Raw genomic sequence first — 21,222 nt, forward strand, 5'->3', positions numbered from 1 at the left:
AATTGTATTATGTGATAATTTCTTATTTAATTTTAGGTCTAGAAATTATAACTATACTATAACCGTTGGGAATTATACTCTCTACAATAATATGATATTGCCCTAAACTCTCATAGCTTTGTTTTGGTCCACTAAGTATAAGTTATTATGAGTTTGTTTTGGGCTTCTCATTTGCCGGTAAACCTATGATCCTTTCTTGAACTTACTCTCAACAACTTTTTCGTTGAATGAATTAAATATTTAAGTCTATTTTGATAATAATTTTATTTTTTAAATCTATACTTATTTAGTCACTATTTTTTTAATATATTTGTCCTGGCCAATAAAATATACCTTTTAAAAAACAAAAATTTAAAAAGTACTGTTTTCTTTAATTTACTAACCAAATTTAAAAAAAAAAAAAACTGATCAACGTGGGCATATGGTCATTTTACATTTTTATGAATAATAATAATAATTGTTTTTTAAATTTAATTTTTTTTAAGAGAATCGGTGGCGTTCCTGAAATCCATTTATAAATAAATACAAGAGAGACTCTGAAATGATCAAAATCTCTCTCTGTTCTTTGCTGTGTCTTAATTATTTGTGTATGCGCCGCCATGGCTACAAATTGGAAGCTTTTTGTTGCAGAAGAAAAAGAGGAGGAGCAACATCATTAGCTTCCTTCTTTCAAATTTCACTATGAATCAGCTTCAGTTCTTCAACTCTTTCTCTCTTCCAAGTCAGTTCTCTCTCTCTCTCTCTCTCTCTCTATAGCCTTAAATTGATTCATTCAAAGCCAACACTTTAAGAATTTGAATATGCGATTTTAATTTATTTTCTTTATAAGATGAATTTATATTAAAATGAACAATATTATATCATTTTTAAGATTTGGCATCAAAAATTGATATCAACCCTCTAGAGTTTAGGAGGAATTTGAGGTATTATTGGATTGCATATTCATAGTAACCAATTGCCAAATGTAGATTTTGTATATCTCTCTCTCTCTTTCTCTAAATTTAATGAGATATGGATCTATGCATCTTCTAATATAATTTTAATTTTCCTACTTTCTTGCCTAGATTTTATGAATATTAATATTCATTCTTTTATTTTTATTTTTTAAATTTAAATACTATTTTAGCACTTTTTTTTTTTATATTTCATTTTCTATCCCTAAACTTTTAAAATATTTATTTTTCATATATATTCTTCAATTTTTTTGTTTTCTCTTTATTTTCAATTTTCGATCAAATTTCTTAAAATTTTGTAACGAGGGATCGAAGTGTATATTTTCTAAAATATATATTTGAAAAATGTGGACAAAAAAAAGACATGTTTATCTCTCTCTTTTTTTTTTTCTTTTTTTTTTCTTTAATGCCTCGGAAGGTGGTTTCCTTTTAAGAACAATTTTTTAGAAATTAAAAGAAAATAAAATTCCCTTTTTATCCAAGCGGGCCCACTGCATGGTTGTACGACTGATACATGAGGAGGAATTACAGAGAATTTTGAGAATATTCTGCGGGGCCCACATACAAATTGTGCGCAAGTACCCAAGTCAACGTCGTTTTCGCCGTCCAACTGTAGTCCACTAAATGGTTAACAAAACTGAGCCCATGGGCCTAATCATTTTATGGCCCATGTTAAATACTTATGGGCCTAACACATTTTATGGGCCTAATATCTGGGTCTTTGAAATTAAAGGCCCGTTTTGTGACAGCCCACACGTAGATTTCGGCTCAGTCCTTTGCAAGATTTAGATTTTTTTTTTTCTTTTTTTTCTTTTTTTTCTTTTCTTTTCTTTTCAAATCTGATATGTTCGGTAAATCTGTTGCAGCTTATAAGCTTTCTCAATTGGGAGCGAACTGGCAATGGCGGGAACTTGAATCCACATCATCGTGCCTGTGGGAGTGCATTAGCATAGGGGTACAATTAGGGTTCTTGGGAGTAATAATCGTTCGAGTTCTTCAGAAGTGTGTTGGTTGGATATGGAATTCTTACAGTGGAGATGGCAAATCGACGGATCGAGCTGCGGAAAACCGTCCGATCAGTCAGAAATTGAGCATTTCTTACAGAGTCGGTGTAGGCTGCTCCGTCTTGCTGTTGATGATTCATGTTCTTATGGCTTTTGTTTTGCGAAATGGTTCTCATTGCAATTCCGGAATCGAAGTAATTTCTTCAAAGATAATGGGAGTGATAGCGTGGGGAGGAGCGGTTTTTGCAGTTTTCGGGGTTTTGCGTGATAAATCCGTCGATTATCCTTGGATCCTACGAGGTTGGTGGTTTTGCAGCTTCATTTTATCGATTGTTCATGTGGTTTTGGATTTACATTTCGGAAATTTCAAGCACTTGAGAGTGCAAGATTATGTCGAGTTTTTCGGCCTTCTTCCGTCGATTTTATTGCTAGGGCTTTCCATTCATGGACATACAAACATAGTTTTCAATGTTCATAATGTTTTGGATGATCCACTTCTTCCGGAAAAACGCCTAGATCAAGAGAGGGACGAGAAGGATTCTCCTTATGGAAGGGCAACGCTTCTTCAACTCGTTACCTTCTCCTGGCTCAATCCCCTGTTTTCTGTTGGATACAAAAAGCCACTCGAAAAGGAGGACGTACCAGATGTTTGTCGGATAGACTCCGCGAAATTTTTGTCACATTCCTTTGATGAGACACTAAATTTTGTTAAGAAGAAGAACAATAGCACAAATCCATCAATATACGAGACAATATATTTGTTTGGTCGAAGGAAAGCAGCAATAAATGCATTTTTTGCTGTGATAAGTGCTGCAACATCATATGTAGGACCATACCTGATTGATGACTTTGTGAGTTTCCTCACTCAGAAGAAAATGCGGACCTTATCAAGCGGGTATCTTCTTGCGCTTGCGTTTGTTAGCGCAAAGATGATCGAGACGATAGCTCAGAGACAGTGGATTTTTGGTGCACGTCAACTGGGTCTTCGTCTTCGTGCTGCTTTGATATCACACATATACCAAAAGGGCTTGCGTCTTTCGAGCCGATCTCGCCAAAACTGCAGCAGTGGGGAGATCATGAACTACATGAGTGTTGATATCCAAAGAATCACCGACTTCAGTTGGTTCTTGAACACTGTATGGATGTTACCCGTACAGATTTCATTAGCTATGTTCATTTTGCATACAAATCTGGGAGTGGGATCGCTGGGCGCATTAGCAGCAACTCTAGTAGTCATGTCCTGCAACATACCAATGACCAGAATTCAGAAAAATTACCAGACAAAGATAATGGAAGCTAAAGATAATAGGATGAAAACCACTTCAGAAGTTCTCAAAAACATGAAGACACTCAAACTTCAAGCATGGGATACTCAGTACCTCCAAAAGCTAGAACGCTTAAGGAAATTGGAGCACCACTGGTTATGGAAGTCATTGAGATTAATGGGAATTTCAGCTTTCGTCTTTTGGGGATCGCCCACTTTTATCTCCGTTGTAACGTTCGGGGTGTGTGTCTTACTGGGAATTGAATTGACTGCTGGAAGAGTCTTATCTGCTTTGGCTACCTTCCGTATGCTACAAGACCCCATATTCAATCTCCCTGACTTGCTCTCTGCTCTTGCACAAGGCAAAGTCTCAGCAGATCGAGTTTCATCTTACCTGCACGAAGATGAAATACAGCAGGATTCCATCACTTATGTTTCTAGAGATCAAACGGAATTCGATATAGATATCGAAAATGGAAAATTCAGCTGGGACCTTGAAGCAAGCAAGGCATCTCTTGATCAGATAAACTTGAAAGTGAAAAGGGGGATGAAGGTGGCAGTATGTGGGACTGTAGGTTCGGGAAAGTCCAGCCTACTCTCATGCATACTTGGTGAAATAGAAAAGCTCTCTGGGACAGTGAAGATCAGTGGTACAAAGGCCTATGTTCCTCAATGTCCTTGGATACTGTCAGGAAATATCAGGGAAAATATTCTTTTTGGAAATGATTATGAAAGTACTAAATACAACAGAACAATTAATGCATGTGCTCTGGCAAAGGATTTTGAGTTGTTTTCTTGTGGAGACTTAACTGAAATTGGAGAAAGAGGGATAAACATGAGTGGGGGACAGAAGCAGAGGATACAAATTGCTCGTGCAGTTTATCAGGATGCTGATATTTACCTCCTTGATGATCCTTTCAGTGCAGTTGATGCTCATACAGGAACTCAACTCTTCGAGGTTAGTCAGGATATTAAATACTGTAAAGGATGAGGGAGCATATACTTTAATAGCCTTGTTCCTGCAATGTTCTTACTTTTACTGACAACCTTATGAACCTTTTTATTGTCTTTCATACTCCTTAGGACTGTTTGATGGGTGCTCTCAAGGAGAAGACCGTAGTTTATGTAACCCACCAAGTCGAATTTCTACCGGCAGCAGACCTCATCCTGGTTAGTGAAGTACCAAGAAAGTTTTCTTGTTTCAAAATACTTTACCATAATTGTTTCATCATTATGTTCAGAAAGGGGAATTTATTAGCTCAGGTTTACCTTGAATGATAGCAAAATTGTTCTCCAAAAACTTGTTCTTACCCCAAACATTTTAAGGCAATTGATATTTGTGTATGTTTGTGATTGATTGACAGTTTCTGGTCTTTAAGATGGACACGTTTTGTACTAAACATTTGATAGGTGATGCAAAATGGAAAAATTGCTCAAGCTGGAGGATTTGAAGAACTTCTGAAACAAAACATAGGCTTTGAAGTTCTAGTAGGGGCCCATAGTCAAGCTTTAGAGTCTATCGTCACAATTGAAAACTCAAGTAGCAACTGTCAACTGCCAAAACCCGAAAAGGAATTGTATGAAGATTCTCCCATGAATGTGAATCCTAGAAAGTCACAACATGATTTAGTGCAGAATAAAAATTCTGCAGAGATAACAGAGAAGGGAGGAAAATTGGTTCAAGAGGAAGAGAGAGAGAGAGGAAGCATTGGCAAAGAAGTGTTCGTTTCCTATTTAACCATTGTGAAAAGAGGAGCATTTGTTCCGATCATAATCTTGGCACAATCGTCATTCCAAGCTTTACAGGTAGCTAGTAACTACTGGATGGCATGGGCTTGTCCCCCTACAAGTGATACAGAACCAGTAATTGGGATGAAAATCATACTACTTGTTTACTCACTACTTGCTATTGGAAGCGCACTATGTGTGCTTCTGCGAGCTATGCTAGTAGCCATAACAGGACTTCAGACAGCACAAACACTATTCACAAATATGTTATGTAGTATACTCCGGGCACCAATGGCATTCTTCGACTCGACTCCCACTGGAAGAATCATAAACCGGGTAATTTTACCTTACAATTCAGCTTATGATACTTTAGACAGTCATTTTAAGCAAAAGAATTCAAGGAATAGTTCCCAGGACTTTAAACTTCACTTGTATATTACTTTGCAGGCATCCACTGATCAAAGCGTTGTAGACTTGGAAATGTTTACGAAGTTAGGTTGGTGTGCATTCTCAATAATTCAGATTCTAGGGACCATTGTAGTAATGTCTCAGGTAGCATGGGAAGTGTTTGCCGTTTTTATTCCTATTACTGCAACCTGCATTTGGTACCAAGTGAGCAGCTTAACCCCTATATACACTGTATCCTTACATTCTTGCAATGCCTTTGAGTACTTATAAGCTAATTTCCGGTTATGTCAGCAATATTACACACCTACAGCACGGGAACTTGCTCGGTTATCTGGAATACAACGAGCTCCAATCCTTCATCACTTCGCAGAATCCCTAGCAGGAGCAGCAACTATTCGCGCTTTCAATCAAGAAGATAGATTTTTCAAAACTAACCTTGGTCTCATTGATGACCATTCAAGGCCTTGGTTTCATAATGCTTCAGCCATGGAGTGGCTTTCTTTCAGATTAAACGTACTATCAAATTTTGTTTTTGGATTTTCTTTGGTTTTGCTGGTGACTCTCCCTGAAGGAATTATTAATCCAAGTGAGTTTCTTATATGCATGTTCTTGTAGTTAGATAGTTTCGCTCAGCGTAAATTTTCCGAAACAATCTTTAATATCTTATTGCCAAATTAAATAAGAGAATTTTGTACTTACAGAATTGGAAAACTTTCAGGTATTGCAGGCTTGGCAGTAACTTATGGGATAAACTTGAATGTTTTGCAAGCTTCTGTTATCTGGAACATATGCAACGCAGAGAATAAGATGATCTCAGTTGAAAGAATTCTTCAGTATTCGAAAATAAAAAGTGAAGCACCTCTTGTTATTGAAAATTGCAGACCACCAAGCAATTGGCCGCAAGATGGGAGCATTTGCTTCAAAAATTTGCAGGTGAAACTCCTTAGCAATGGGTATAAAATTAAGAGTACTTGAGTCAAAAAATCAGTACCCCATATCCAAAGTTAACACATCTGCATGTTAAACCTCATTTAATTAGGTTTAGTGCCTCTTTATGTGCTTCTTTTTATTAGATTGGAGCCCCTTTTTGTAGTTACTTTTAGGCACCCTCTTGCCCTTTGTTTTTGTTGGACTCCTTGTTTTATCAAGCTCCTTTGTTTGTGCATGTATTTCTTTCATTCTTTCTCAGTAAAACTTTGGTTTCTTAAAAAAAGAAACAAGGAAACAAGAAAACAATCCGGTTTGATTAGAAATACAAATTCTATATGCATACAGTTTTCCTTCTAATGTGTTTCAACCTTTTGTAGATCCGTTACGCGGACCATCTCCCAGATGTCCTGAAGAATATCAGTTGCACCTTCCCAGGAAGGAAGAAAGTGGGTGTTGTAGGAAGGACAGGCAGTGGGAAATCAACTCTGATACAGGCAATTTTTAGGATTGTTGAACCTAGAGAGGGAAGCATTATAATAGACGAGGTTGACATTTGTAAGATAGGCCTCCATGACCTGAGATCAAGGTTAAGCATCATCCCTCAAGACCCTTCCATGTTTGAAGGAACAGTTAGAGGAAACCTCGACCCACTAGAACGGTATACCGACCAGGAAATTTGGGAGGTAATCTTTCTTCTCTACTTATAAGTCTTGCTTATTAACAAAAAGAAAAAAAAGATTCTGAGAGAGTTTCCCTAATTGGAGCTACTACTAATAGCCTGTCATGAATAGATACCATACAACAATGAATGAAATCTAATATTGAATGTTACTTTCTCAGGCGTTAGACAAATGTCAACTAGGTGATTTGGTGCGTGCAAAGGACGAGAAATTGAATTCTTCAGGTTTGGCTTTGCCAAATTGAAATTGCTTATATCAAAGAGAAAATGAGGCGTACATGCTTTTCTAATACATCATACCTTAAATTATGGCAGTGGTTGAAAATGGAGAAAATTGGAGTGTTGGTCAACGACAGCTATTTTGTCTCGGGAGGGCGTTGCTCAAAAAAAGCAGCATTCTGGTGCTTGATGAAGCAACAGCCTCTGTCGATTCTGCAACTGATGGCATCATACAAAACATCATTAGTCAAGAGTTTAAAGATCGAACCGTGGTTACCATAGCTCATAGAATCCACACAGTTATAGCTAGTGATCTTGTCTTGGTCCTCAGTGATGGTGTGTTTCAAGTTCTTCATCTTTCTTTCTTCTATTCTTTGTATTGGTTACTTTACTAAAAAGGTTTTGATATATAGTATTGTTTTTTATGAGCAGGAAGAATTGCAGAGTTCGACTCTCCAAAAATGCTTCTCAAACGAGACAATTCGTTTTTCTCCAAGCTAATAAAAGAGTACTCCACGAGATCACAAAACTTCAGTAGTCTTGCAAATCAAAGGTATGATTAGAGCTTCTGAGCAGCTTTCAGAACCAGATTGATGATTTGAGACTTGTTGTCACTACCCAGCCGAAGAACTAAGAACTACAGTCTGCAGTGGCGATCGAGGTAAGCATATTAAAAAAGCAAAAAAATTTTGATGAGTTGAGAATTGTTGAGATAACATTAGTGGAAGATAATCAATTGTAATCTTTTTAAGATGACAATGACATTGCAGAAATCACCTGCCTATATTCTAAAGATTTCATCCGAACTCTAGAAGTTATTGTACCATTGTTTCGATTACTCGTACTGGTTAGTGGCTTATAGTTTGTTATCTTTTCGAAAAATAAGGTTATCATATCATAATCTTCATTCAACAAACTTGTTTTCTAGTTGTTGTCATTACCCAACCAAGGTAAATGGTTTTATTGATTAAAGAATTACATCATTAACAAGAAGTCAGAGCTTAACAATGACTACTTTACCATTCCTATCCTATGTGCATATATATTTTTAAAAAGGAAATTAAATGAAACTCATGGTTTTGATTTGCATATCAAGTTTTTTACTAAGCTCTATCAATGTACAATTTTTTTCTCCCTTATTTCTAAGCTCTCTATCAATTGTGGGGTGAATCACCACAAACCCATAGCATCAAAAACACCTCTTTACCTCTTTATTTCCCTTTTTATTTAAGAAAGAAAAGAGGAACAAGGATTGACACCCCTTGAAGACCTAAAGTACTTACTTCAAATACAGAGAATGAAGAACTAAGAGAGCTTTGGAGGTTCCTCAAGCAAATCATCTTCACCATAGTAGACGTTCTCAGCCATCTGCCAGACTTGTAGTATGTTATCTTCAGCTACACTAGCAACGACCCACTCCTCACAGGGATTCCAAGAGAAGTCTGATATTATATTGGTATGACCACCGTGAATGAACAGCAATTCGGGTGGCCCATCTTCTACGTCCTCCGGTGTCTGCTCCTCCTCGATCCTGCAGATGAAAAGCCACAAACGAGCTCCCGTTATGTAAACGTACGTCAGAACCATATGAAGAGTAGCTCTGATTTGGTTCGGTATCAAGTAAACTTTCAGAAAATATATCAAGAATTAGTTAATCACTAGCTTATCCCATAATCAATATTCTTAAGCATCATTACTGAAACAACATTACTGTGACTACAACTACATTACATTGATAAAATTACCTGCTAAGGTCCCAAACCATGAGTCTCCTTCCACGACAACAAGAAGCTAAGATCATTTCGTTCTTTGGATGCCAGCCCACCTGAAAAACCTCCTCCCTGTTGCACAAAACATAAATATAGACATTCAAAGACAAGCACACAACAGCTACAAACTAGGCTTTAAAATGTGTCTAGATGTCTAGCTCATGTGCTGTTTGTTTCCAGCACTTGGCAAGGAAAATCGAGATCATCGAATTTCATAGCCTAAGGAGGATGCTTACTTGTGACAGTCAAAGGTATGGAGGGATGAGCTGATATTACGTAGATCAAACAACTTAACCATCTTATCAGTTGACCCTGTGGCTACTAACCACTCATTGAAGGGATTGAATGTCAAGCAAATTACCTGAGGCAACATTACAAGGGAAATAATTCTATTAAAGTCAAAAGACCAGCATCTCTTTCATTACTAATTACCACAGTGAATAATGGTCAGGCAACCCGAAAAGGAAAAGACACAATTTCGTACTACAATAAACAAGTGGATGAAGCTTGCTAGAGAACGATCATTCAGAGCTCTCATAAGATTTATCTTCACATGTAACCACGAAAGGAGCTCTTCCTCATTTGCAAGGCAGAAACCAACATTCACAACCCACTAATTTTGCATGTATTTTTGTTTAACTTCCAGTAGCACCTACCTCACTTTGATGAGCAACTACAGACTGTACAGGCTTATTAGCTGAAGGACTTCGCAGATCCCATACATGTAGGTATCGATCTTCACCAACTGAACCAAATAAGTATTCATGCCTCATATGCCAGGCAATGTCTCCCACAACACCTTCATGACCCTGTCACAAAGATCATATCAGATCATATATGTGAGATCCCACATCGATTGGTGAGGAGAATGAAACATTTTTTTATAAAGGTGTGGAAATATCTCACTAGCAGATGCGTTTTAAAAACCTTGAGGGGAAGCCCAAAAGGGAAAGCCCGAAGACAACAATATGTGCTAGCAGTGGGCTTGTGCTATTACAAATGATATCAGAGTCAAACACCGGATGATGTGTCAACGAAGAGGATAAGTCCCAAAGGGGGTGGACACAATACGATATGCCAAAAAGTCAGAAAGGACGTTGGACCCCGAAGGGAGGTGGATTGGGGGGGTCTCACATCAATTGGAGAAGGGAACGAATGCCAGCAAGGACGCTTAGCCCAGAACAGGGGTGGATCGTGAGATCCCACATCAGTTAGGAAGAAGAACAAAACATTCTTTGTAAGGGTATAGAAACCTTTTTCCTAGCAGACGCGTTTTAAAAACCTTGAGGGGAAGTTCGAAAGGGAAAGACCAAAGAGGACAATATCTGCTGGCAGTGGACTTGGGCGGTAATAGATATATCATTTTTCACAAGTTGTTAGCTAGGGATGTTTTTTTTACATTGGAGTTCAATAATCAGGACACGAGTACTAGTCATCAATCATTATAATTTACACTCATCCAAATTATATATTTATACACTAATACATGTTCATAAGAAGTCCTTGGGCAAAATCCATACAAAACATTACGAAGCTGGCACCCCCTTGACTGAAAGAAAAGTCAAGAAGAGATACCTGATTGTGATTAAAAGCCATAGAAGCACAAAAACACAAACCATTTAGATGATTGTAAGGACTGTTTAAGAGGAGTTCACCTTAAAAATTTGCATAGCCTCGAGGGTTTTGTTATCCGGAGTAGCATTAATGTCCCATAAACAAATATGTGAATCCTCAGAGCCACTAAGTAAATGGCCCTGCTTGAACTTGCTCCATGATAAACCATAGCCTTCGGACTTGTGACCCCTCAACCTCAAGTCAGGATTACATTTACCATCTAGAGGTGGTATGGATGGGTGTTTACTGTAGTCAAAAACAAAGACTTCAGCGCTGACAGTCTTTGTGGCAATAATAAATGGATTTTGAGGCATATAACGGGCTCTATTGACTTCGCCGTCGTGATTTATATGCTGGATTATTTGTACCTGAACTGAGAAAAGATTCAATAGAAATTTGCATCTTTACTACAAAAATTCATCAATCGATCTACTCTCAATCTATCAATTGCAGTATCAATTGAATCCCCATATCTTAAACTTTTTCCTTTGAAAGCATTACAGGAACTAAAAAATAACTACTCAAGAGGAAAATTCCGTCCGATTCCAGATCAGTTCTATCAAGCAATAGATTCAAGATTCAATTTCACGTTCTTCCATTTCTAAAGAAAAGGTTCAAATCCACATACCTTGCCGTTCGCACACCCAAAGCCACCCCCACTGGCACGATCGTCACGGTAATGTCGCGCATCGTTTTCCGAACTCTCAAGCGGAAGCTGAACCTGAGCAAGCATGAGGTAATTCGGCTTATTATCGAAGCTATGAGTCCCCAAAATCATCTTCTGAACGGAGTAATCCTTGCCCGGAGGCTCATCCCGGTCCGGCAACCACTCGACGGTGAGTGAAGGCCACTCTAGGGCATGAGTGATGATCAAATCGTAAAGAAATGGAGTATTCTTCTTCCAAATCTTGTACTCCTCATTTACCAGTCTCTCGTTCGTTTTTCCACGTATCTCTTTATCGCCCTTCTCCATTGTCTTCTCATGAAGCAAAATTTGCAGAGTTTGAGGGTCGATTTCGTCGGTTAGAAGCAAAGTTGGGGGCTCAGTTCCCTGGTGAAGTTCCCGCCAATATGTGTTCAAGAAGAGGTAGTGCTGAAGTTATAACCCCCTTGACATTTTCGTGTTAGCTTTTCCTTAGGACTGTGGCAGTTAATGTATTTTAATATATTGAATTCATATCTCCAAATTTATTTAATAGACGGAATTATTAAATAAAAAATGAAGTCAAAATCTCGAGCTTGCTTCCATTGATTCCTTATCGGTTCAAGAGAGTAACCAAATATTCCTTAGTAGACTCAGTTTTAAAACTTGAAGAAAAACTCGAAAGAAAAAATTCAAAGAGAAAGAAAAATCAGAACGGAAAAGTTCAAAGAATACAATATCTTCTAGCGGTGAACTTAAACTGTTACGTTAATATCTAGAGATGGTGCATAATTTTTTTGAATTTTCGAGCTATTGATTAACTACAATTTAGTAGGTTTCTCAAAACGTATAAACAGAAATAAGAAAGCAATTGGTTTTGAAGAGGATACCAATACGCATACATTATCGCATGAAAAAAACCTAATTGAACCCATTCGAGTGCTATAATTAAGTCCGACTAACCTTCCTCCGCGAGTCCCCACCCCTTGCAACGGGAAACCCTTACATGAACTCTCCTTTTGTTGATCGAAAAACTCGAACAGGAGTAAGACACTCCATAAAAATAAAAATAAATAATTAATTAATTATCCTAAACCATAGACACTACACACATTTATAAACAAAAGAAAATATCTTAAGTGACCGTTAAAAAATCAGAAGGGTGGTAATGCACAGTTCACTGCACATTCCAAAACTGTCACAGTTGGATACCTCTGGGTAATTCTATCACCATACAAAATGAGCAACTACTGATTATATAATTTGAGATCTTTCCTCATTATTTCACTCAAAAGAGGAAGCTGCGGAAGGTGTTTACAAAAGAAAACAGGAACTGTGTTCATCAAGAGTCAGCATATACTGGAACAGGCAAGAAAGGGAAGGGTGCAACCGAAGCATATGCAACAGGTGGTCGACCTTGGGCAAAACCTCGGCGATGCTCCGTCTTGTTCTTTTGTGCAATATATCTGTCCTCCTGTATCAACCCATCCAACATCGTTTCGGAACTACCTTCTTCCATTGTCTGCTCATTGTCAGAAAGACGATGAAACAGAAGTCCTGACATAAAAACAGGGAGATACAAGAGGCTAGCATGAAACATCCTTCTTGCTTTCTGCATCGTGCAGTGTCGGTAGAACGAAAACGCAGTCGCACTGATTGCAAGTGTGAGGATGGATGATTCTAGACAAAACCATCCCGAAGTGACGCCCCCTGAAAAGATTAAATACCATGTGAATTCGGTTGTGTTTGGTATCATTGGCATGGGAGGAAACCAGGTAGACAACACAATGGTCAAATTGTTTAATCGTGACAACGATGCATTCATTCATCGAAGCAGATTTTATGTCAGCATAATGAATAAAATTTTGAGAAGATCCTCAGATACAACAACTTTCTCAGTCAACTAACAAACAAGAGTATACTTCAGATGTAGAACAACGAGTTAAAGTATCACAATGTGTAAAGCATGTTTTTGGTTCGTAATTGAAATTTACCAGAGCCGTAGATGATAGAAAGACTTTTGATGCCAACTCTTAGATAATAGAAACTTGGAATTTGTGGGATACAAACTCTACTGAACTTACACACACACACAATATAATTCAAAGAAAGAAAATGGTGCATTGGCCTAGATCTTACCAACAGTTTATGTTATTTCAACTTCCATAGTGTACAACAGATAGAATTAGCATAAGTTGAGACAAAAGCTAGAATGGCGTGACACCAAAATTAATGGTCTTTTAGATTATGGTTTTAGAAAGATAGATGGCTTGACAACTATCCTCTGAGTCAGACCTTTCCTAAACTCTATGCCATAGATAACACAAAAGGAAAGTTGGTAACTGCTAGAAAGACGGTCAAACCAGGGACCTCGGACTAAATCTATTTGATAGCAAAATGGAAGAGTGGAATAAGTTTGCTAGTTTGAAGGATGTGTTCCTCAGAACAATTGGAATGCAATGACCTTATGATTAGCACGGTTGCACAGGGCTGTTCTCTTGTGAGTTTGTTGCTTTTCACTTACAGGTCCCAATTACTAAATTGGAGCCAGAGGGATATCTTATAAACTGCTAGAGGAAATGTGCCTAAAAACATGGCCTTCTTCCTTCAATTATTGGCCTCTAGAAGCTCAAATACCCGAGATAGAATCCAAAGAAAGAACGCTTCTTTAACCTTTTTGCCTCAAGTTAGTACGAACTATTATCCATATGCAACAGTTTGTATGTCAGTAAGTTTACACAAGTAAAACAATTTGGATCACCCACAGAGTTAGCAACGGCATGATGCAGTTTCTTGGCAACTAGGCCTCATTTGATAACCATTTTACTTTATGTTTTTGGTTTTTAAATTTAATCTTATAAACACTTCTTTCTGTCTATAGTTTTCATTGTTTATTACCTACTTTTAAGAACATTTTCAAAAACTAAGTCAAATTTTGAAAATTAAAAAAATTGTTTTTAAAAAACTTGACTTTTTTTATTTTAAATTTGGCTTTAAAATTCAAAGGAACGTGCAAAACTTATAATTTTTCTTTAGGAAACAAACATAATTTAAAAAAAATAATAATATGAAATGAGATCTTAGTAGATTGGTTAGAGCGAACGATTACATATAGAGGGCATTAGGGGTTGGGAAAGGAAGGCATAGCTTTGGGGAATAATCTAGCATGGGACTTATCAAATTGTTACTATTATATTTAATTTCTAACCGGGATTCTATTAGTAATTGATTTGAACTGTGCACTCCGCCTTCGGCCTGTGACGGGAGCTATCATGACTTCAAAACTACTCAAACTGCTACTAAGTTGCTTGCATCATGACATTTTTTTAAAAGGAAAAGGATTGTAAAACATATCCTACTATATGTCAAAAGTCAGCATGGAGATGAAATCTGCAGCAGATGACTACCAAACAGAGTGTGGGATAGTAACTTACAATCATAAGCCAAGAATCCCAGAGGAACGAGGTACAGACAGTTTCTTAAAGCCACAGCCGCAGTTCTTTGACCAGAAGCATCAGCAAGAGAGAACATTTTATACCTAAAATACCAGAGAGCAGGGTTAGAAAGAGCATTCCAAACAGTTCCAATAACTAAACAACTCCTTGTCATACGTTTTTTAGTGTTTTAAACTTTAAAAACGAAGTACAAAAATTATGGACTCCATTTAGGCGTCTCAAAATTCATCTTTGTAAACTTCTACCATTAAATAGTCAGTAGACTATGCAATCTGCCAACCCACGACAGTTTAATCTATAGACTGAAAAAGTACACTTTAAGTCTTCAATACTTGGCACTTTTCTAATATACTTCAAACCATCCAGATAAATGAATAATTTTAACACACACACAAAAAAAAAAAAGGATTCTTGGATAGGATACGAAAGTTGTATTATAAAACGCCAAACAAGACCAGCCTAAAAACCAAGGTAGAAGAAACCCCTACTAAAAAACTAAAGAATTAGTGTCTTCTAATTACTTCTAATAAGGAGAAGACTGTAACTACAAAAAAAATTGGTTGGTTCAAGATCCACTAAGACACTAAATGTCTCAACCCATTACAAAGAGAATCAAAAGGTAATAGCTCATCTTTGGAATTCTTTGGTTTCTTTCTTCCAAATACTCCGTAGGAGACCTCTAGGCGAACAGTTTAAACAAATATTCATTGTCACCGTGATGATAACATGATTGATAACAACTAACATACAAATTAGCATTGCAATCAAAATATATCCTTACCCTCCAGCAGCATAATCATCACGACACAAATATGCAAGAGCCATAAAATGGGGTATTTGCCAAAAGTAAAGGGCAGCAGGAAGAATCATTGAATTTAGAGATATTTGTCCTGACGCAGCAGCCCACCTGAAAGGCCACATCAAAAAAAACTTCATACTTCAATATTGCTCATATTCATTGCTTGATAGCACTGCCATATGCACTAAAATCTTAACAGTTGGCCTCTGCAGCAATATCATACGACAAAACAAGCGGATAACCAAGAAAAAGTCAATACTCCACTAGACTAGTCAGAAGATTAAGTGGTCAAATTTAAAAGGTAAACCCCAAGATATAAAAACCTCTGTTTGCAAGGGGTAAGATCTATTTCACTTAAAAGATATATAAGCAGAACACTAGATTAGGACTTACCCAAGAAGTGGTGGTATAGCACCAACTATGGCACCAACCCACGTATTTACGGGGTGAATCTGTTTGAGTGGGGTATATACAAATGCATAGAGAATCAAATTTGAAGCTGCAAGACCAGCTGCCAAGATATTAGCCTGCAACAGCCTTGTCCATAAAGAACAAAATAAGCATATTGGCTCATTGTCCCTAGAAATTGACAACATATTTATAGTTCACAGTCCAATAACAACAAAAATATGATGAGCGATTTATCTTGTCACCTTGGTAGCTAACATAGCAGTGCCAGCTAAACCAACAGAAGTTGCCCAGGTGACTGCATGTGGCATTGTGATGCGCCCTGAGGGTAGTGGTCTTCGACATGTTCTCTTCATTTTAGCATCATTTTTTATTTCAAAAACCTAATTAAGTAAATTTCTAATTAGTGTAACACACAACTAAGAAAAAATTAGAATAACATAAAAATCTAATGCTTTATAGATAATCTGATTAACTTGCTCCCCATGACTTCCAAAGAGTTGTGAGAATTATTATCAAGGATGCTGTACTGCTATCTTAGCCGAAGTCAACTTCAACACACACACACACACAAAACAAAATAAATAATTTTTTTTTTTTAAATAAAAATCACCAATCAACAGCGGGAGTTAAAATTCTGAAAGGCACAAATATTGCAGTATTACAAGTCCATAAATTGTCAGTACATAGTACACATCTTTTACAGCCTTGGTTAATATGCAACAGATCTTAATTTCTCAAAAATAAAAGTGAATACATGAATAGGATGCATCCATTACATGGTGAAACATTAATTTCTCAAAAATAAAAGAAAGAAAAAAAAAATTAAAAAAGACATGAATACAGCATGTGCACTTTATGGAGTTGCAATTGACGATGAAAGAAACCTGATTTAAGGAGTTTGCAGATGCTGCAACCATCATGGTACCAGCACAAGTCCAACAAAGTCCCCCAAGGTCCACAGTACTTCCACTCCCTAAAACGAACCCAGTTCCAGAAGTTGCAACAACTAGCATACTGCAACAGAGATGCAAATCGAGTCAAAAGAACAATAGTCATAAAAATGAAATTAGGAGGTAGAAATTCATTGCCCAAGTAAGAAGAAAGGTCTACAATTTTTTCTTTTCTTTTCTTAAGTATATGAACGTCCAAAAGCTTACACACACCTCAACTATTCTCACAAAATAACCATCTGACCTGATTACATTCAGTAATCGAGGAATCTAATAGGACATTAATTCCAGTATAGATTTTCTTTTCTTTCTTGATGTATGCGCACGCCCGAAAGCTCACACACCTCGACTATTCTCACAAAACAACGGTTTGACCATATTATATTTATTTTTCAAGGAAACTAATAGGATATTAAATCCAAGGTAGGTAGCTACCATGATTTTAACTCATTTCCTCTCATCACTATATCATTTATATTGATCCTTATTAGTTATTACCACTAGGTCAACCCATGTGGTTAGTTTGATATAGATTATCAACATCAGTTCAATCCATGCGTTTGCTTAATGGAAACAAAGAATAGCATAAATTCCTAAAAGATAAGCTAAAATTGTAAAGAAAAATTCAAGACCAAAGGAAGATTGTTTAATTTTTGTTCCCCCATATGTAAAGAACCTAGTATTTATTGATGCAATCAAAACTTGAAGAGTCAATCCAAAGGCACTAATTACATATCAAAACACAATAGGACTCTCCTAAAGAAATTAGACCTAACACATGATGCGCGTAAGAATAATTAAGGTTCCAAAATGGCTTCAATGAACACAATAATGCAATGAAATTATCAACTCAAGAAACGTGTGTTGACAATAGTTTCATTCAAAACAGCATAGACGAAGGGAATAGTTACAAACTCCTCGAATAATTGTGGGACAATACAATATTACAAAAGCAGCTCTAAGGAACCTGTCTTTTAAAGAGAATGCTCGAATCCTTTGAATGAATAGCAGCGTACTTATGAGAATTTGGAAATTATTGAGATTTAATGCTGGCCTTTGCTTCTTATCTCAATTGTGCAAAATATTACAAAGCAGTAATACGAAATCGAAGTTCACTCAAATTCGAGTAGATTCATTACGTGAAAGCACGGTCAAACACTACCAACAAATAAAAAAATCAATTGAACAGGAACAAAGTACCTAAGACGAGCCTTGGAGAGCTCCCAGTAACAGCGACCATAGTGGCGAGCTAAGTCCACGGCCTCCCTGGCTCTGGAAACCACCGATGCGGAAGCCAAAGACGAAGGATCTGCAACGCTCGAAAAGACCCGAACTCCATGGGAATTCGAAAAACTTTGTCTGGTGGGATCCGAGGAGGACGGCAACAATGATAACAAGGAGAATAACGGTGAGGAGTAAGGATAGAAAGCGCGCAGCGACGGCCGAGCGACGCTGATGTGACGATAGAAGGTGGAGATGGAGGTGGTGGTGGTTGAAGGGATAGGGAATGAAGATGATGACCGGAGTTTGGATGAGAAACTCCGGGAGTTTCTCCACATGACGGCAGCAGCGATGGCTAGGGGACGAATTTGGGATCTAACGCGGTCAATAATCTGCTTCCATGGCGGGGACTTCATAATTTTTATTCCTATAACTATTCTTTTTTCTTTTTCTTTTTCTTTTTCTTTTTTTAAAAAAAAAAAAATATATATATATATATATATATATATATCTTATTTACGGTCGACGATGTAATTCCCTTGTGATATATTCAAATTTACTCGTATTTTGTTATTTATTTATATGGTTTAAAAAATATCATATAATCATTATTATATATAGATATATATATTATAATATATATATAATTGGTCCCAACCCAAAAAAACATTCCTACGTCTCAACGAGAATTTTCGTCTCAATTCGAGTGGGTACAACGCGGCCAAATTAAATAAATATCTCTATTTACTGTATCAATTTATATTAGTGATATGGTAAATAATGCACGCACATTTTTTCATTATTTTTTCAAGTTTTTTTAATATATTTAATTGAAATATGTACCATTTTAATTTTTAAATTTTAGGGTTTAACTTAAAAGAATATAGTAAAATATTATTTCAAATAAAAAATTATTTTGTTATTTAGACTAATTTCCTAGATTTGTTTTAAAATAATTTCATGGTTGATATAATTTACAATAAAATAGTGAAAAATGATACATTTTTTATTTCATTATAACACAATATGAAACGTTGAATTAAATACTACATCGCTCAACTGGAGAAGTAATCGGAATCATCTCTCAAGTCTCATAGCGTCAGCCGCCCGGTTATCCTCCGACCGGAGTGGGTTTCGTCTTCAAATCTACAGTCACGATTATGTCCGGTCCAATTTCAACGGTCTCGATCGAACCACCTCAAAACTACTTATTTATTTATTTTTCTTTTAATCAAATAATTCGATTATGAAACCATCGAAATTGGATCAAACGGCGTTGGAATTGACATTCTTCTTCCTCCAACTTTATTCTGCCGCCATTTTCGGTCGGAGCGAAGCCCTAGACAGTGGCGGTGGCGGCGGCTGCGGCGGCGGCCTCACGGCTCTCGAATTTGATGTATTTGTACCATTTGGCGCAGATGATGTAGACGACGAGATCCGCCGCCGTGAGGATGGCTAAGAGGAAGAAAAATCGGTCTAAATGGCCTCTGTTTAGGTTTCCAGGGATCCATCCCGGCATGTTACCGTTCGTTGAGACCTTCATCACGATCGTCACCAGCAAGCTGCTAACGTAATTGCCGAAGGAAATCGAGGTCATACAGAGAGCACTACCGAAGCTTTTGAGTCCGTCAGGTGCCTGACTGTTGAAGAATTCCAGTTGGCCGACGTACATGAAAACCTCAGATGCTCCGATCAGTACGTACTGAGGAATCTGCCAGAAAATGCTTAGGGAACTCGATTCCTCACAATGGAGGCAATCTTTGTCGGCGTATCTTAATCGAAAAACCTCGACGGTTCCGGCGGATACCATGGCACAGATTGCGATTACAAGTCCGATCCCCATTCTTTGAAGCTCTGTGAGGCTCGATTTGGTTAATCGAGTGTAGATTGGATCGATTACTCTACGGTAGATGAAGATGAACGCTGCGACGCTGAGAATGTCGAAGCTCGACATGCTAGCGGGAGGGATGTGGAATGTAGAAATGTTGGTTCTCATGACGGCGCCTTGCTCGACGAACAGAGAAGCCATTTGAGTGAAGACGACGGAGTAGAGGATCGTGCAAAGCCAAATCGGGAGGAGTCTGAGAACGCATTTGACTTCTTCGACTTGAGTAACCGTACAGAGACGCCATGGATTCCGAGTTCCATCGTCAAATTGATCCATCTCAGGTGATGTAATTGCTGCTGCTCTGTCCAAAAATCTGTAAAACAACGACACAATCACACATCCACACTATTACATTCATGTTTCTGGAAATCAAACATTCAATCCAAGTAGAAATTGATGGTGAAACCTTACCTGAATCCATTGGTGTGTAGAATTTTCCTAGCTCCATTGTTACTAACCAAATCCTTCTCATCCTCATCAAACAATCCCTCAGAATTAGGCATAATCTGAACCTTCCATTTCCTAGTAGCTGCAACCAGAACTTGAGAAACCCTAGAGAGGGGATTTCCTTTAGGAGTAAAATGTCTATACCTAGGGATTCCACAGAGGAACAAGATCAAAGCCATGGCAGCAGAGGCAGTAGAAGCCCAGAAACCAATCACCCACATTCCTTCATCTTCAAAGTAACCCAAAATAGTGTTGGAGAACAGTGAGCCAAGGTTGAGAGCCAAGTAGAAGTAGCTGAAGAAGGCAATTTTGGAGAGGCCTTCCTTAGGGTCTTCTTCATCAAACTGGTCTGCCCCAAATGTGGCTATGTTGGGTTGGTATCCTCCATTGCCAAGGGCTACCAAGTAAACTGAGAGATAGAACAGAGCAATGTGGAAGGAGGAGTGAGAATCGCATGGAGTATGCTCATCTCCACACCCTTTGGGTTTCAACAGAAATAGGTCGGATGTTATTGATAGTGAAGCTAGACCCTGCCCAACAAGAAAAATAAAAAGGTAAACAAAACTTAGGTCAACGTCTAGATTCTCGTTCGTTAAGATATAGCTTATCAACTACGAGGTTAACGTTCAAATTAAGATATAGCTCATTAGCCAAGAGGTTAACTTTAAGATCCTCGTACGTTAAGATATAGCTCACTCATCAGCCAAGAGGTATTAGTTCAGATCCTCTTACCCATAAGTATTATGATCGAACTCACTCAACAAAAAAAAAAAAAAAAAAAAAAAAAAAAAAAAAAAAAAAAAAAAAAAAAAAAAAAAAAAAAAAAAAAAAAAAAAAAAA

General features: G+C 37.4%; 4 protein-coding genes across 4 annotated transcripts in view; 1 reads left to right on the forward strand and 3 right to left on the reverse strand.

Annotated features, from left to right (window-relative positions):
- The first annotated feature begins 527 nt into the window (after positions 1–527).
- On the forward strand, positions 528–8,023 carry LOC111479646 (putative ABC transporter C family member 15). Its single transcript, XM_023124413.1, has 11 exons — positions 528–721; positions 1,820–4,179; positions 4,305–4,391; positions 4,632–5,285; positions 5,397–5,561; positions 5,649–5,943; positions 6,076–6,290; positions 6,665–6,970; positions 7,128–7,191; positions 7,282–7,521; positions 7,618–8,023. The coding sequence occupies exons 1-11, from the start codon at positions 682–684 to the stop codon at positions 7,746–7,748; spliced, it is 4,557 nt and encodes a 1,518-aa protein (XP_022980181.1). The 5' UTR covers positions 528–681; the 3' UTR covers positions 7,749–8,023.
- Positions 8,024–8,183: 160 nt separating this feature from the next.
- On the reverse strand, positions 8,184–11,701 carry LOC111479717 (WD-40 repeat-containing protein MSI1-like). The gene is made up of 6 exons (XM_023124533.1): positions 11,197–11,701; positions 10,610–10,936; positions 9,611–9,763; positions 9,191–9,315; positions 8,931–9,026; positions 8,184–8,716 (listed from the first exon to the last, which is right to left on the reverse strand). The coding sequence occupies exons 1-6, from the start codon at positions 11,539–11,541 to the stop codon at positions 8,491–8,493; spliced, it is 1,272 nt and encodes a 423-aa protein (XP_022980301.1). The 5' UTR covers positions 11,542–11,701; the 3' UTR covers positions 8,184–8,490.
- Positions 11,702–12,324: 623 nt separating this feature from the next.
- On the reverse strand, positions 12,325–18,492 carry LOC111479701 (protoheme IX farnesyltransferase, mitochondrial-like). Its single transcript, XM_023124512.1, has 7 exons — positions 18,027–18,492; positions 16,761–16,890; positions 16,119–16,256; positions 15,859–15,992; positions 15,448–15,573; positions 14,646–14,749; positions 12,325–12,921 (listed from the first exon to the last, which is right to left on the reverse strand). Exons 1-7 carry the CDS (start codon positions 18,461–18,463, stop codon positions 12,554–12,556), a joined length of 1,437 nt encoding a protein of 478 aa, XP_022980280.1. The 5' UTR covers positions 18,464–18,492; the 3' UTR covers positions 12,325–12,553.
- Positions 18,493–19,032: 540 nt separating this feature from the next.
- LOC111479679 (protein NRT1/ PTR FAMILY 7.3-like) overlaps positions 19,033–21,222 on the reverse strand; it is a 4,095-nt gene continuing 1,905 nt past the window's right edge. Inside the window, exons 4-5 of the mRNA XM_023124489.1 lie at positions 20,347–20,912; positions 19,033–20,248 (exon numbers count right to left, since the gene is read on the reverse strand). Coding sequence (XP_022980257.1) covers positions 19,387–20,248; positions 20,347–20,912 — 1,428 coding nt within the window. The 3' untranslated portion in view covers positions 19,033–19,386. The remainder of the gene's footprint in view (positions 20,249–20,346; positions 20,913–21,222) is intronic.

The sequence above is a fragment of the Cucurbita maxima genome, unplaced genomic scaffold (assembly GCF_002738345.1).
Source record: "Cucurbita maxima cultivar Rimu unplaced genomic scaffold, Cmax_1.0 Cma_Scf00005, whole genome shotgun sequence".
Lineage (NCBI taxonomy): Eukaryota > Viridiplantae > Streptophyta > Magnoliopsida > Cucurbitales > Cucurbitaceae > Cucurbita > Cucurbita maxima.

Excerpts from the sequence above, each read along its gene's own strand:
- LOC111479646 (XM_023124413.1), top strand. The coding sequence starts at position 682 with ATGAATCAGCTTCAGTTCTTCAACTCTTTCTCTCTTCCAA. Across the intron at positions 722-1,819 it reads CAACTCTTTCTCTCTTCCAA|CTTATAAGCTTTCTCAATTG; the intron begins GTCAGTTCTCTC and ends AATCTGTTGCAG. Across the intron at positions 5,562-5,648 it reads CAACCTGCATTTGGTACCAA|CAATATTACACACCTACAGC; the intron begins GTGAGCAGCTTA and ends CGGTTATGTCAG.
- LOC111479717 (XM_023124533.1), bottom strand. The coding sequence starts at position 11,541 with ATGGAGAAGGGCGATAAAGAGATACGTGGAAAAACGAACGAGAGACTG. Across the intron at positions 9,316-9,610 it reads TAGTTGCTCATCAAAGTGAG|GTAATTTGCTTGACATTCAA; the intron begins GTAGGTGCTACT and ends ATGTTGCCTCAG. Across the intron at positions 9,027-9,190 it reads CATACCTTTGACTGTCACAA|GGAGGAGGTTTTTCAGGTGG; the intron begins GTAAGCATCCTC and ends TTTGTGCAACAG.
- LOC111479701 (XM_023124512.1), bottom strand. The coding sequence starts at position 18,463 with ATGAAGTCCCCGCCATGGAAGCAGATTATTGACCGCGTTAGATCCCAA. Across the intron at positions 16,257-16,760 it reads CTGCAAACTCCTTAAATCAG|GTTTTTGAAATAAAAAATGA; the intron begins GTTTCTTTCATC and ends TTACTTAATTAG. Across the intron at positions 12,922-14,645 it reads GGGATTCTTGGCTTATGATT|GGGGCGTCACTTCGGGATGG; the intron begins GTAAGTTACTAT and ends TAATCTTTTCAG.